General features: G+C 34.5%; 1 protein-coding gene across 1 annotated transcript; it reads right to left on the bottom strand.

Moving 5' to 3' along the window:
* Positions 1-3,996: 3,996 nt before the first annotated feature.
* Positions 3,997-14,220, bottom strand: LOC115986176 (metal tolerance protein 10-like). The gene is made up of 6 exons (XM_031109033.1): positions 14,093-14,220; positions 7,985-8,105; positions 6,972-7,217; positions 5,250-5,318; positions 4,678-4,908; positions 3,997-4,357 (listed from the first exon to the last, which is right to left on the bottom strand). The coding sequence occupies exons 1-6, from the start codon at positions 14,218-14,220 to the stop codon at positions 4,010-4,012; spliced, it is 1,143 nt and encodes a 380-aa protein (XP_030964893.1). The 3' UTR covers positions 3,997-4,009.
* Between the last annotated feature and the right edge of the window lie 624 nt (positions 14,221-14,844).

Genomic DNA, 14,844 nt, shown 5'->3' with positions numbered 1-14,844 from the left:
AAGTAAGATAACACACCCACCACCCAAAAAAAAAAAAAAAATCTTTAAACCTTTGAAAAATCTAGGACCACACATTTTTGGGCCACAACTTTAATGTGTTAGGTTGTAAGTGATGGAGAAAAAATTGTAAATTTATGTGAAAGTAACAAATAGTCAGTCACATAAAATAGTTGTGAAATGTGTGGTTTTAGAATTTCTCTAAACCTTCACATTCCCTTTATAATAAAAAAACCAAAATTATACCACACCACCACTCCACCAAGTAGCCTTACAAGTACTAAAAGTTACCAATCACACTTTTTTTTTTTTTTAATATATGAACCAATCACATTCTTTGTTACATAATTTGTAAATTTTATGTAATATAACTTGTAATATTTTTAGCATTTTCCATTTACCTTAATTAATTCCATTAAACTAAAATAAATGATGAAAGGAAAGAAGTCAAAGAATCCCAAAAAAAAAAAAAAAAAAAAAACCTCGTCTCCCCCATCCTACGGCTAATCTCCGACTCCCTAATCATAGTGACCACTGGAAGGAAGAAGCAAAAAAAAAAAAAAAAAAAAATCTCACTAGAAAAAGAAACCAAATAGTTAATATTATGCATTTAAATCAATACCCACCTGGAAAACTTTCAGAATATGAAATACCCACTATGAATTATTTGGACTAGCTCAATTGTGACTATTGTTTGTTAATCAAACTCTCTTCTTTTTTGGGTTCCAGTTAACCTAATTAGTAAAGTTTCTAAGAATTGAATAAGAGATTTAGGATTCAATCCCTGCATACACCAAAAATTGATTAGTGTCTTTGTCTGATGACAAAAAACTATCATTAAAAGTGGAAACTACAAAATTAGTTTTGTCCTTCAGAAAATATCAATCATTTAGCAAAAATCATTTATCACAAACCTTATATCTGGAGGTTAATTTTTTAAAATGAATTAAAGTCACGTCCAAGTTAACTGAGTTAAATGCTCATATATTTAATTATTGATGGTTCTTCCTGAAAAAATCCAGACTCCAGAGCCAGCAAGTAGTGAGGAGCTTAATTCATGATCACAATGGACGTTGCATTAAGGACTTATGAGCAGTTATAGATGATCTTCAATTAGCTTTCTAGCCCATTTGTTAGTTGAACCTCTGCTAAACTTGTTATACACTTTTTGACTAATAGTACCAATCTATTAGGATCCTCCCCATATGAAATTGATTCATTTCGTGGTTCAGATTAACTATTATAAATAAGATAGTGAATCCAGTGTCATATCATTTAAGATTAACATCATTTAAAATTTTAAATGACGTGACATTCGGTACGGTTTTTTACCATTAAAAAAAAAAAAAAAAGACTATTACCATTTCAAGTGAAATGGAAAATGCATCTTGTCTGCTCATGATTTCTATTCCTCTATTGTTATAGATTGCAAATCTCTCATGAGCTTGATATATTATCTAGAGCTACTTCATTCCTACCATGAAGGAAATCAAACAACTGATTTCCTAGCAAAACTTGGTTACTCATAAGGCTTGTCTTTTGTTGTTCATTCTTCATAGCACTCCTCCAATACACAGCTAAGAACTTTCTAAGATTTTGATATGTCAAAATTCGTATTCAACCTGTTATGTAATATTTGTAACTACAACAAGTCTTTTGTTTAGTTTTTGGTTAAAATTTGATTCACTCCCTTGAGTTTTACTTTAATTCTCAAATTGTTTTCAAAATTTTAATTTTTATCAGTTTAGCCTCACTCATACGCAGTCAAAATGAAGTCAATCTGGTTCTTCTGTGGAAATCTTGTCGTTCGATGAATATTATTTCTATTAAAAAAAAAAAGTTGAAACTATTGTATTTGCTAAATGATTTTTATAGAAGAACCATATCTGCTTACTTTTACAAAGTGAAGGACTAAATTAACAAAAATCAAACATTAAGGATTAATTTGACAATTGACGTGAAAGTTAAGGGATTAAAGAATAATTCTAGAGTAATTCTAAGACGAAATAATTCTAGATATAAAGGTTCAACCACTAGTACTCATCATCATACACTGCACCTACATATGTAGGAACAAAGAAATGTAGGTAGTAAAGGAACATAATTTGACTTATGCAATCATGAGTTCCAATCAGCTCAATTATTAAAATCTTAACATTAAAAGAAAAGAAAAAAGAATAGCGTTTACTTGAATATTTATAGAACAATAGGATTTGATTTGTTACATCCCTCATCTGTAGGGTTTCAAATGTAATTTTTCCTTTTTATAATTGTGAATAATTTGCTGGTTATTTTTTCAATTTAGATCAGTTGTGGAATTCAAAATGCAATTAAGTTATCCACAAGTACGTAGAGCCACAGAGAAAGAGAGTTGGACAAGGACGCACCCCCTCTATTCATTCATATTTTGTGAGTGAATATTAAGAGTAATAAACTCTCACTTCCAATTAAGGGATAAACTCTAGCACACTTTTTAGACAATCAATTGATATTGATACCCCAGAAAAGATGAAATTTGTAGAAAAGATATTAAAAAAAAGAAAAAAAAAAAAAGAAAAGACAACACAAACACAAAACACAAAACAAAATAAAACAAAACAAAGCTTTTGTCCTAATCTCATAATCGCTTTTGTCCTAATCTCATAATCTGTTTGTTTTTGCTGCACAACTTCTGTTTCACTGTTAACATGAACATACTTGCTACCAAATCATACAATGCTTCATATACTTCATGCCAAAAAAGACTTTTTCCAGGTGTAATATCTACCTGCAGCCAAAGTCAAAATGACATTTTTTGGTGTTTTTAACAAAGACATCAAGGGTTCGAATCACTCTCTGCCACTTAAAATTTGTGTTGTGTGTGTGTATAAAACATGTGATTTTTCATGTCTTTGCTCAGTTTTCAATGTACCCTTTTGGTATGTGCGTGTGAGAATACCATAAGCTAGACTTCGTCACTGCATTTCATCAAATACCCATTGTATGTGAAGTTATCTGCATTGTAGTTACACTAAAATTTTGTATGAAATAGAACAATGGATTAACAATTGTGAAGAAGATAAGAGTTAAGATCTTGAACTTATGAATCTGGCAGCCTAAATGGATGTTGTTAGACTAATAAATTGGAAGAAGATTGGAGGGAACTGAAAGATAGGTAGTCTAGACTAAGTCATGCTAGAACAAACACTGTTGGCAGCCACAAGTGGAGAATCAGTAGTGACACCATAGTAAAGAAAATGCCTCAAGTAAAGCTAGAGGTTATTGCTTCCATAACTTTCATAATTAAATTGACAAGAAAAATAAATGACAAATTTTGTACTTGTCATTACAAAATGGTTGCATATTAAGGACAAAATCAACTGTTTAATGAATCTCCATCTACTAAATAAATAAGAGGGATACTTCATGATTAGTGGAGTTAAGCCATCAGATGGTAAATTTTGTACTTGTCATCACAAAAATATTGCATCACATGTTAACTAAATCAGCAACCCATTTGAATTTTGAAGGCCCTTGTGCTCTGGCAAGGCTGAGCTCTGACATTTCAATTGCCATCATCATCATCGTTGAAGGCTGAGCTCTGATCAGTACAATTGTCATCGTCATCAAACTGTGGTCTTGTGTTCAGGCCTAGCAAATAAATAAGAGGGATAGTTCATGATTAGTGGAGTTAAGCCATCAGCAACCCATTTGAATTTTGAAGGCCCTTGTGCTCTGGCAAGGCTGAGCTCCGATCATTACAATTGTCATCGTCATCATTGTCGAAGGCTGAGCTCTGATCAGTACAATTGTCATCTTCATAAAACCGTGGTCTTGTGTTCAGGCCAACTAAATAAATAAGAGAGATACTTCATGATTAGTGGATTTAAGCCATCAGATGGTAAATTGTATACTTGTCATTACAATAAAATATTGCATCTCATATTAATTAAATCAGCAACTCATGTGAAGGCCCTTGTGCTCTACCAAGGCTGAGCTCTGATCATTGCACTTGTCATCATCATCTTTGTCATCAAACCATGGTCTTGTGTTCAGGCCTGTGAGTATACTCGGAATCTATATGCACAAAAGCTCTCGCAACTTCAGGGAGTTGCTCCAGCTTCTCTTGCAGTGTCTCACCAATGTCATGCGTTTTGCTCAGAACCATGTCCTGTGGCAAAACTATGTCAACCTCCACAAAATAATGATCAGAACCAAATGTGTATGCTCTTACCGTATCAATTTTCTTGACATCTTCATGGTGGTTCCATATCAGATATGTTAGCTTTCCCAAAAATTCAGGTGGTGCTGTCCTTCCAATTAGGGCAAATAAATTCTCAATGAACGTCTTCTTCCATGTATTCATTGTATATAATAGTATCTGCATCACAGGTTCAAGAAATCATTGTAATAAGATAAGAGTAAGGTTCAATTCCAAGGAGCCAAGAAGAATTCCATCCTCATGCCACTTATAGATCCATGTCAAGGCATAGAATGGAAGTGGAATATCACTTGAGAGAGAGAGAGTGGAAATACCAAATTTTTTTAATACAAAACACAGTAAGTGGTAATTGTGATGGTTTTAAGAAAGAAAAGATATTAAAACCCAGTAGTGTAGCTGAACCCAATTATCTACAGTACAGTAAAAAGGGGAGATGGGTCAGATATTTTAAAAAAAAAGTTAATTGCATTTGAACTCACTATAATAGCTCCAGTAGGATCAATCCACCAATAGTATCGACTGGCCAGGACAACTGCTGCCAAACTGATCAAATTGGTTTTAACATCAGAAAAATGATGTTCAGCATAGGCTCTAACAATTTTATTTTTAAACCTTCGACAATAGACCACGAGCATAAACTTCACCAAAGTTACAGATGTCATTATTCCAATTATCCATTTCTCCTTCTGAGGATCCTTTTCAGGCACAGACTGTAATCAGCACATGAAATGAAGATTATATTAATCACTGATATTGTAAATGAATACAATATAGAACTTTAGAACGGTAAGTGTATCCACCAACTCAGACTGCGATATAACTAGGACCTCATACATTTGGGTAGTACCTCAAAACCTATGCCAACCTTTTTGTAAAGTACCAATGACTAAGGAAACATTGGAGCTCTGAGTTCTGACAAGACATCAAGAAGGGTGCTAATCTTTAAAACCTTCTCAATTTCAACGGCTAAAATGTGTCCTAGTCCTGTGCTCACCGCCGTCTATATCCTTAATTAACTTAGGTTGAAGCTAATATTATCAGAGTTGCATACCTTTGTAATGAATTGTTGAGCTGCCTGAAATAGTACTTGTAATCCGAAAGATCCAAAAATAATGATTCCCTGCAAGTTCAATATATGATGCATTATAGCAAAAGGGTTAAAACAGAGTCTGGGCATATCTGATGCGATTATTAGCTTGCCTTGGGTCCATATCCCCATAAATCATTGTCCCCTTGATCCAACATTCAAAAACTAAGCCCAAAACCAATGCTATTGGTTCCTTAGTGTAGATTGTTTGACCACTTTTCCAATTTATCACCCACAAAAAAAAAAAAAAAAAAAGTTATTCCAAAGTGTCTATTCCTAGCTTGGTATGCAGAAGCAAAAAGCCAATGGTCCCTGCATTTTCTCAATTAACAAGTTCTGCCAAAAACCTTTTTCTCTTTTTAACAAACTCAAAAGACTTTGAGCTCAATATTTTCATAACAAAATGAGAGTCTAAAGCATGACCTGATGGAATCTTTAGGCAAGCATTTACATTAATTTCAAACTGCTTGTAATAGAATAAAAGTAAAACTGTACCCTAACACCATTAAATGTTTCCTTATTGCTTTTCCCTCTAGCATTTGTGGAATAAGATACAATTGAGGCAACACTAGTAATGGTTGGAAATATTTATTTACCTTATTGATCACAAGAAGTGTAAGGTTGAATTTAATCAACCATTCTGTTGGCTTTATTCTGTGCCAATTTGCTTATAATTCAGCATTTAGAAATCCTGTATTTAGATGGGAATCATGTAAAGGTAGTGTGTGAGAGAGTGTGAAGAAAAAGCTTAAAAGTGTGCATTCAGTAAGGCCTCGTGACTAGATCTTGCGACTAGTTCATGGCTAGCAAGTTGCCAAAGGAGGCACACATGTGAAGCATGTAGAGGAGGTGAAGAGTCACGCCAGCTGGAGTACTACAAGACAAAACTTCTAGTTTGGTCAGGCAGTTAGCTCGCGACTCAGTCAAGTCATCCACAATCTTCATCCTTATTTCTCCAAATTCTTCTACTCTCACCCTCTCCATTGTTACATCCTTGAAAGGTACATTGGCCAAATCCTTATCTCACCATACCCATATATATGAGAAGGTTATTTGGTACTTGGGAAGCAGTTAGGAAGGGACCAATTGATATTGGTTGATGCTATGGGCTATAGCGGAATCCGATAAGCTAGAGAAGACAAAAGTTCGTTGTAACCTCGTTGGAGTAAGAAGCTTGGAGGACTTAGGTACACTGGGTAGATTAGGTTTGGGAGTCTTCTACTATTCATGTATCCCAATTTTATTCTCTAGTGGATTATTGACCGTTTGGAGGGCAGCGGAGAGATTTTACGCTAAGAACTTTGTTTTTCTCTTCGATAACACATTGCTGTGTTGTCTTTGTATTTGCATCTTTCTTCCCTTAATCTTTGCCATTTAGTTTCTACTGGCGTTGTGATTTTATTTTGTTTAAATTGTTTTATCAATTCTGTTTTAGCTTATTTTCATATTCCGCATATACATTGTTTGATAATAAGCTTGAATTGGTAATTTGTAATTTGGGGGTTTAAACGTTTAAGGTGTTTTACACACTATTTGAATATTCAAGAAGGATTGCTGAAAGTGAAATGAAAGAAAGGGAAGCATGCAACCTATTAAACTGTTTGCAGGAAGGGAGAGACTTAAATTCAAATATACATTAAGGTGTTTCCAAATGCAGCCTCACAATTGTTGGGTTGAATGACTTACCACTGGCTGCATTCGTTTCTTTCCAATTGGATATCGACGCTGGTTTGGGTTTTGCATAGCATGAGATGTAAACCACAATATAAATCCCCACAAGAGATCAAAGAGTGGAGCCAAGATTGACGCAATGACCGCCAATGATTTCCTCTCAATAGAATCAAAAACCTTTGCGGCAAAGAGCACGATGTTAGCTGTGTTTGTTACATAGATAGCCATCCTCACACTCTTCGGCAACTGCTTCGTCTCATCCTCATAAAAAGTAAATAGATTAACAAAAAAACAGAAAATCAGTTTCTGTTTTCCGAGACAGATTTTAGTTGAATAGATTTTTTATTTTTGTTTTTTTAGGGGGTTTTAGGAACCCATTGGTTCCTAAAACGGATAAATGGGAATTGTATGGAAATGGATGGGGAATTGCATTGAATTTGACCATATTCAAGGTAGTCACCTTCCAAAAAATTTATTCAGAGGGAAAGAGAGAGAAAGTATTGCAAAAGCAACAATTTGGTTTATTTATTTAGCGCCTAATTTTGAATTAAAATCATGTATTAATAGGAGACTAACTCTAATCTAATTGGCCCATGTGGCTTAAGATGGTTGGCTAACTATTTTAGCATATGTGTTCTTAGAACTAGTCATGTGGTAAGTGTGTTACATGTGCTTAATCCCTAATTAACTAACTAACTATTTGAAAAGATGAAATTACAACAATTATTAGAAGATTTTGAGAATCATACCAATATTCCTAATTCCTATAACATAATTTGGGGTTCCTAACATTTATCTCCCCATCAAAACACTAGCTAAGAAAATGGTGTTATTGAGTGGCATCTTCATGAGGGGTGACCGGCCACTAAACCAATATTCCAAGAACATCTTGACCATCCTATTCACACATTGCTTCTTCTTAAGTTGGCACCAAACATCATCTTGAGCCCTTAGCTCATCTTCCAATATTCCAATGACATCTTGACCATCCTATTCACACATTACTTCTTCTTAAGTTGGAACCAAACATCATCTTGAACCCTTAGCTCATCTTCCAATGATGAATTGCAACGTGTTCGCTGTCCATTCTCATCAATCTGATTAAAAGGATTTCCATAAACTTGCTTGAAATAAACCATCAGTTGATGGCTTCATGCAAAGCCCACTGCATAATTAGATAATCAAGTAAAGATATATTATTTTGAATGGAAATCAAATTTATTGCCATGCTTGCATCAAAGCTTCTGACTTCCTTGTTTAGTTTTTTGGAGTCATCCTTAACGTACAATGAGTTGTAGTAATTTGCTCCTACGAAGTCAAATGAACCCTTAACCTGATTTAATTCAAGATCGGTGAAGACTGGAATTCTTGAGCCTACGATTATTTTATTACATTAGGATTGTCTCCATAAATCTAGGAATCCACATACCAACCAATTAAGAAGTCCTTAGCTCGCTTAGTGGTGATTGCATCTTCAACCGTAAAGCACACATTTGCATATCTATACAAACTTCCTCCAATAACAATATGTGAAACTTGTTAGGTTCTAAGAATTAGGAACTAATGTATTAGAACTTCATTTTATAATATTGGCAAACCATGATCAAAACGTTTTAGTCTTCTTTAAACTTGCTCAAAGTATATGCTTTTTATATAAAGTTGGAACCAAGTTGTTGCAAGATTTACTGTGTAAATCTGTCTGGCTCGATCGATCGAGAATTAGACTCGATCGATCGAAAGTCGTGCAAATTGTTTTTTCAGTAGAATTTTCAACTCAGCCCAAACCCATTTGACGTGTAGGATTTTATGTTTTACTCTTAGTATAAAAGGGAAAACCCTAGCCATGTTTTTAGGTTGCTCTTTATGCTGTGTGTGTGAATTTTCTGTGAGATCTAGAGGTGTTTACCTTCACACATACTTAGGGTTTCCAACATTCAAGTCAAGAACTAGGTGATCATTCAGTTGCAGATTCAAGAGCTTAAAGATATATAAGTGAGAGTTTTTGTACTTGCTGGGAATCCAAGAAAGAAGTAGTCTGTGGACTCAGAGCTATCATGAGGTTATGGTAGTAAGTTTCCCACTCGAGATAGTAATAGGATGTTAGTGGTCTGAGTTTCTATTGTGTAAACTTCAATTCTTTCATAGTGAATTCAGGTTTACCTTGAGGATAGCTAGGTTAAATCCTCCCCAGGTTTTTTTCGGTTTGGTTTTCCTGGGTCATCATATCTTTGTATTCTTTATTTTTTGCGCTTTACATTGATATGATTTATCTATGTTAACCTAGAATTGCATAATTTGACCAAGTAATCACTTGGCTAATTAATAGGTTAATCTGGTTGTGTTTTGAGGGGTCTAAAAATGTATAAGTGGTATCAGAGTAGGTAGCTCTATGTTTGTAGATCCTTTGATCTAAGAGTTGATCCTTGACCCCTGTTGTCATGGAACATAGACACTCTCTTGTTATTCCACCTCACTTTGATTAGAATAATTATGCTTATTGGAAAGTAAGGATGAAAGCATTCCTAAAATCTATTGATGAGAGAGTCTGGAACTCCATTGAATACAGATGGGAGAAGCCCACTACTCCTGTGAGTGAGTGGAAAACTTCTCAGAAAAAAGCAGCCACTTTCAATAGCAAAGCTATGAATGCTATATTTAATGCTATTTCTATGGAAGAATTTAAGAGAATTTCTAATGTTGAGATTGTTCATACTGCTTAGAATATCCTCCAGATTGTGCATGAAGGCAAAAAGACAATTAAGATAAGTAAATTGCAGCAATTAACTTCTATATTTGAAAGCATTAGGATGTCTAATGATGAATCTTTTGATGAATTCTATGCTAAGCTTAATGATATTGTTAATTCTGCTTATAATCTGGGTGAAATCTATGATCAACCTAAAATTGTTAAGAAGATTTTTAGATCTTTGACTGAAAATTTTAGACCCAAAGTGACTGCCATCACTGAAAGTAAGGATGTGGACTCCATCCCTGTTGATGAACCTATAGGATCACTTCAGTCCTATAAGTTGGACCTACCTAAGACTAACAAATCCAAATCAATGGCTCTTAAGTCTATTGATGATGTTGATGTGAGTGGATTTGATGATGAGCTCTCTGCTACAGAGATTGCTTACCTTGCCAAGAACTTTAAAAATTTTCTTAAGAACAATAATAGAAGGATAAGAGGTAAGAACACTACTAAACCTAGAAATTTTAGAAAGAATGATTCCACTAAGGTTAATAACGCTGAGAAACCTAAAGAGAAAATAGGTCAACCTTTAAATAATTCTATGGGGCAATAATGTTTTGGGTGTCAAGAGTATAGTCATATGAAATCTAAATGTCCTACATACTTGAGGTCTACGGGTAAGGCTATGATTGTAACCCTTAGTGATGATGAAGTTTTCGATGATGAGTCTGGTTGTGATAAGGATGAAAATTTTATTGCTTTCACTGCTACTGCTATAGTTGATGAAAGTATTGCTGTTGAAGAGAACCCTTTTGATGGAGAACTCTCTGAGGATGTAGATTTACAAGAAGCCTACAATAAATTTTGCAAAGTTGCTGCAAAGGATGCTATGAGTGTTGATTTAGGCTTAAAGAAAATTTCATCTCTTGAACTTGAAAAAAAAAATTTTCTTGTAAAACTGTTTGATGCTAATGAGTTATTAAATAATGTGAAGACTGAGAACATGTTTTTACTTGATAAAGTTAAAAAATTGGAACTTGAATTATCTGTTGCTAGAGAACAAACTAATAGGTCTACAAGCTCCAAACTTGATCACATACTAAGTGTTCAAAAGTCTCCATCTGACAAAAATGGCTTCGGTTTTGTAGAAAGCATCACTGTGCCTGAATCCCATTCCACAAATTTTATTCCTTCTATTGAACCCTCTCTGAGTGAGGCTACTAAACTTGTAGATGTCGTACCTTCTAGGAAGATTAGGGTTGATCTTCATAAGTCTAAACCTAAGTCTCCTAATCCTCCTAAGGGCAAGTTACAAGTTAAGCCTGCTTGGGTTTGTCATTTTTGTGGAAAGTCTGGGCACATTCGTCCAAACTGTTTCAAGTTGCAAGTTGCTAAGCGAGCAAACAAATCAAAAGTACCTGTGCCTCAAGTACAAGATCCTATGGTACTTATTGGTGAATTGGTAAATGCTCTAAACCTTTATTCCAATCTTGGAGTTGGTCAAACCTTTATTCCAATTCTGGAGTTGGTCATCATTCTAATGTGAATAAGAACTCTAATGCTTAAGGTACATCTAAAAAGCTTTGGATGCAAAATGCTCAATCTAATTGAGTCTTTCTGATATGATCCTTGTGCTTCATCGCTCTACTCTTTGTGACCATTTTTCTTGTTGTTTTGTTTTTTTTTTTTTTTAGGATTTGCATTGCATAACATTCATGCATTTCATTCTTGGTTTATTTTTGTTATTTTTTAAATAAATAAAAAACAAAGAAAAGGGGGGGAAAAAGGAAGCATAATGTGTTTTGCAATATTTTTTCTTGGATTTGAAATCGAGGTTGGCCAATTTATTTTTACGTAACATGTTTATGTACCTTGTTTAGCTTTGATGAGCTTATTTCTTGCACTTTACTAGTTTGACCTTAGTAGTGCATGTTGTATGGGAAGATGTTTATAGTTTTTGATCACGTTGTCTTGATCTTGAAATCACATGCCTTTGATTGTTGGACTTGATCTTATTGAGAAAGGCATAAATAACCATCTCACCACTGTTTACTAGCCAATCATGAATACCTTAGTGCATATCGTAAGATATTGTGCTCCAGAAAGTGTAGCATATGCATAAAAAGAGCATAAGGTGTACCCTCGATTTAAATGCTAAAATTGAAGTGTACATTATTGGACTTTAAGTTAAATCAATCAAATAAAATTGGTGTGTACATTATCCCGGCTATTTTAATAAGGTTCTGCTCAAATTAAAATTGGTGTGTACAATATGAGGCAAATCAAGAAACTTACATGATTGCAAGCTTTTATTCTAGGAGATGTGAGAGTTATATGTTGTAACTCTTTAGGTGATAGTCTCTTTCAAATTCTATGTGATGAATTTTGTAGACTTTGTGTTTGATTTCTATTTACATATCACCTCACATGTATTTCAAGTTTTTGCTAGTAGCACACACTACACAAGTTACTCTTTGCTAAACTTTGTTCATGTTATTGTGTGTGATTTTGGTTTGGCCAACCAAGTTTGAAAATTCCTTGAGTTTTATACAAAACATGTTTGCTATTTGGGAATTTAAGGTGAATTGATTGAAAATCTTAATTTTGGGAAAACTGGTTTCAAAACATGTGTTTTTGAAAAGCATTTCATCTCATACTCATGCATTTTATTCCTAAAATTCAATGCTTTGAGGAGTTTTTGCATAAAATTGCTTTGTTTTTCAAAAATGTGATTTTTTCAAAATTTCTATCAATCGAACCTGTTTTTCAACTGATCAAAATTGCAATTAAAATTTTGGTCAGCCTTTGTCTGTTTCGATTGGTGCTCCATTGCTAATGGATTGATCGAAGCATTTTCGACCGATCGAACCTATTTTTCGATCAATCAAAAATAGTATAGAGAGTTTTTTAAAAACTGAGCTTCTCATGTGTTCATACACTATTTCAAAAGTTTCAAAACTCTTTCTCTCTCTATTCAATTGGTCTAAAGGTCAAAGCAAGATTTTTGTCGTTTTCTATCAAAATTGTTCAAGGGTTTTTCTCATCTAAAGCCAGTTAGACCTTTTTACCCTTCCTTTTTAATTTATTTTCATATTTCATGCATTAAATCATGCATTTTGGGGAAAATTTCGAACCAATGGATGTTTGGGATTTTTGATGATTCAAGCTGTTTTTCTTAAGATTGATCAATGGGTTTTTGTTATACGATGCTATATAACTGTTCTTGGTGGCTTAATTTGATCAATTTGGTGATTTTTAAGAATTTGAAATTTCTAGGGCTTGAATATACCTGAATTGGGGATTTTGTTAAATTGATGAAATTGGCTTGTTTGATTGATTGATTTGGTTGTTATAATTTGTTATCTATCTTGTTTAATGATCAATTGGTCCAATTTCTTGAAAATTCTACAAGTGGTTTTCCAAATTTTGGGATTTTTGATATAAACTCTATGCTCAAGCCAATTTTGTTATTTTAAAGTTCATTTGAACATATTCTCACTGCATTAGAGCATGCATCATTTGCTTTCACTGTTCATGCATCATATAGAATTGTTATTTCTATATTTTTGTGCTAACTTGCAGTCTGCCCTTGGGTTTTCTTGTTTTCTCTTTCCTTGGTTCTTTTCTGTTTGCCCTATTCCAACCATAGATCATGGTTAGGAAGACTAGAGCCCATAGGACACCTACCTCCACCTCTGCTCCTTCTTTTGATAGAGAGAGGTTTCCGAGTGAGAAAAACCAAGAGATGTTTGAGAAGCTAAACATTAAGAGAAACATTTGGGCTAAGAGAAAGGTTTTGTTAGATAAGCTTGATCCTGTCATTAGGGCTAACTTTGAGCATAGGGGCTGGCTACCATTGTTAGATATTGATCATCCACCTCCAGCTACCCTAATTAGAGAGTTCTACTCGAACCTCTCTATCCATGTTTATGATTCCCTTACACTCTGGTTAAGAGTTGGATACGAGGAGTAGAGTACACCATTACTCCTTTAGTAGTAGCTGATGCTCTTGGGGTACTAGTGGTCCAACATCCTGTCTAACCTTATGATAAGTCTCCTCCCCTAGATGACATCATGTTTTACATCACTAGGTCTTCTATCCAGTGGGGTTCTGATCCTCGAATCACTCCTGTTGAGCTCACTGAGATCCACTATCTTTTCTTTAGGATTGCTTGTCATTCCTTGTGGCCTATCTCTCATCTGCACACCATTCCTTTGGAGCGTTGTGCATTTTTGAATGCCTTAGTTACTGATGCTCCTATGAGTTTTCCTCATTTTTTACTCATACTCTTTTCTTCCCCATTTTTATTCATCGGATTTTGTTACATCTAGGTTTAGATGAGTTTCTGGCATCTGAGCCTATCCATGTTATCGCTCTCATAGGTGTCACAGTGCCACCTTTCTTAGGTAAAGGGCTGCTCAGTTGAGACCGAGCTCTAATCACCCTAGGGTTGGGTCTTCTGGTGTCACACCTCCTCCTCCATCTTCTGCAGGTACTACTTCTGTTAAGGCATTTGTTGATCCTACTGATGATGCTGTTCCTCCACCATCTACTTCAGATGATTCAGACATTCGACGTATGTTGGAGACTGTCATGACCGTTCAGGCAGCTCATGGTCAGCTTTTGGTGGACATGCTTGATGAGCTTCGTGCTTTGCAAGTAGATTTGAAGCATTTTAGAAGATCACCTTTGCCACCTCCTTTTGATGATGAGTGAGTGCCCTTTGCCAATTCGTCACAAAAAGGGGAAGTACTTTGTAGAGGATTAGGGGGAGATTTTTGTTTTTGTGAAGCTTGTGGAGTTTTTAGATTGTATCTAGCTGCTTCATTGTGTATTTATCATTTTTGGCTCATGATGTATTTTTTTTAGGTTGTCAATGATAGAGGGAGATACATTGTTGATATATGTTTCTATTTCACATTACTTATTGATTTATATTTATGAGTTATTCATGATATATGTCTTTATTTTGTGTTATGTGAAATCAAGAAGTTATTTTGTTTTACTTGTATTTTCCACACATGCATTTATGCGTTTGTTAAGTGTTTCAGGAAATATACAGATTGATTTAGTCGTGCTTCTGCCTATACTTGCAACTGATAGGTAGTAGTTAGGATGGATTTGTTTTGTTGGGCAATGTTTTTGTAATGGGCTGTTTGTGTAAACTTTGAGCATTTTGTTAGTTTGTATTTTGT

This window comes from Quercus lobata, chromosome 4 (genome assembly GCF_001633185.2).
Source record: "Quercus lobata isolate SW786 chromosome 4, ValleyOak3.0 Primary Assembly, whole genome shotgun sequence".
In the NCBI taxonomy this organism is placed as follows: Eukaryota; Viridiplantae; Streptophyta; class Magnoliopsida; order Fagales; family Fagaceae; genus Quercus; species Quercus lobata.
This window is presented reverse-complemented; position numbering and strand designations above follow the sequence as displayed.

Excerpts from the sequence above, each read along its gene's own strand:
- LOC115986176 (XM_031109033.1), bottom strand. The coding sequence starts at position 14,220 with ATGTCTGAATCATCTGAAGTAGATGGTGGAGGAACAGCATCATCAGTA. Across the intron at positions 4,909-5,249 it reads CTCAACAATTCATTACAAAG|TCTGTGCCTGAAAAGGATCC; the intron begins GTATGCAACTCT and ends TGCTGATTACAG. Across the intron at positions 4,358-4,677 it reads ATCCTACTGGAGCTATTATA|ATACTATTATATACAATGAA; the intron begins GTGAGTTCAAAT and ends CCTGTGATGCAG.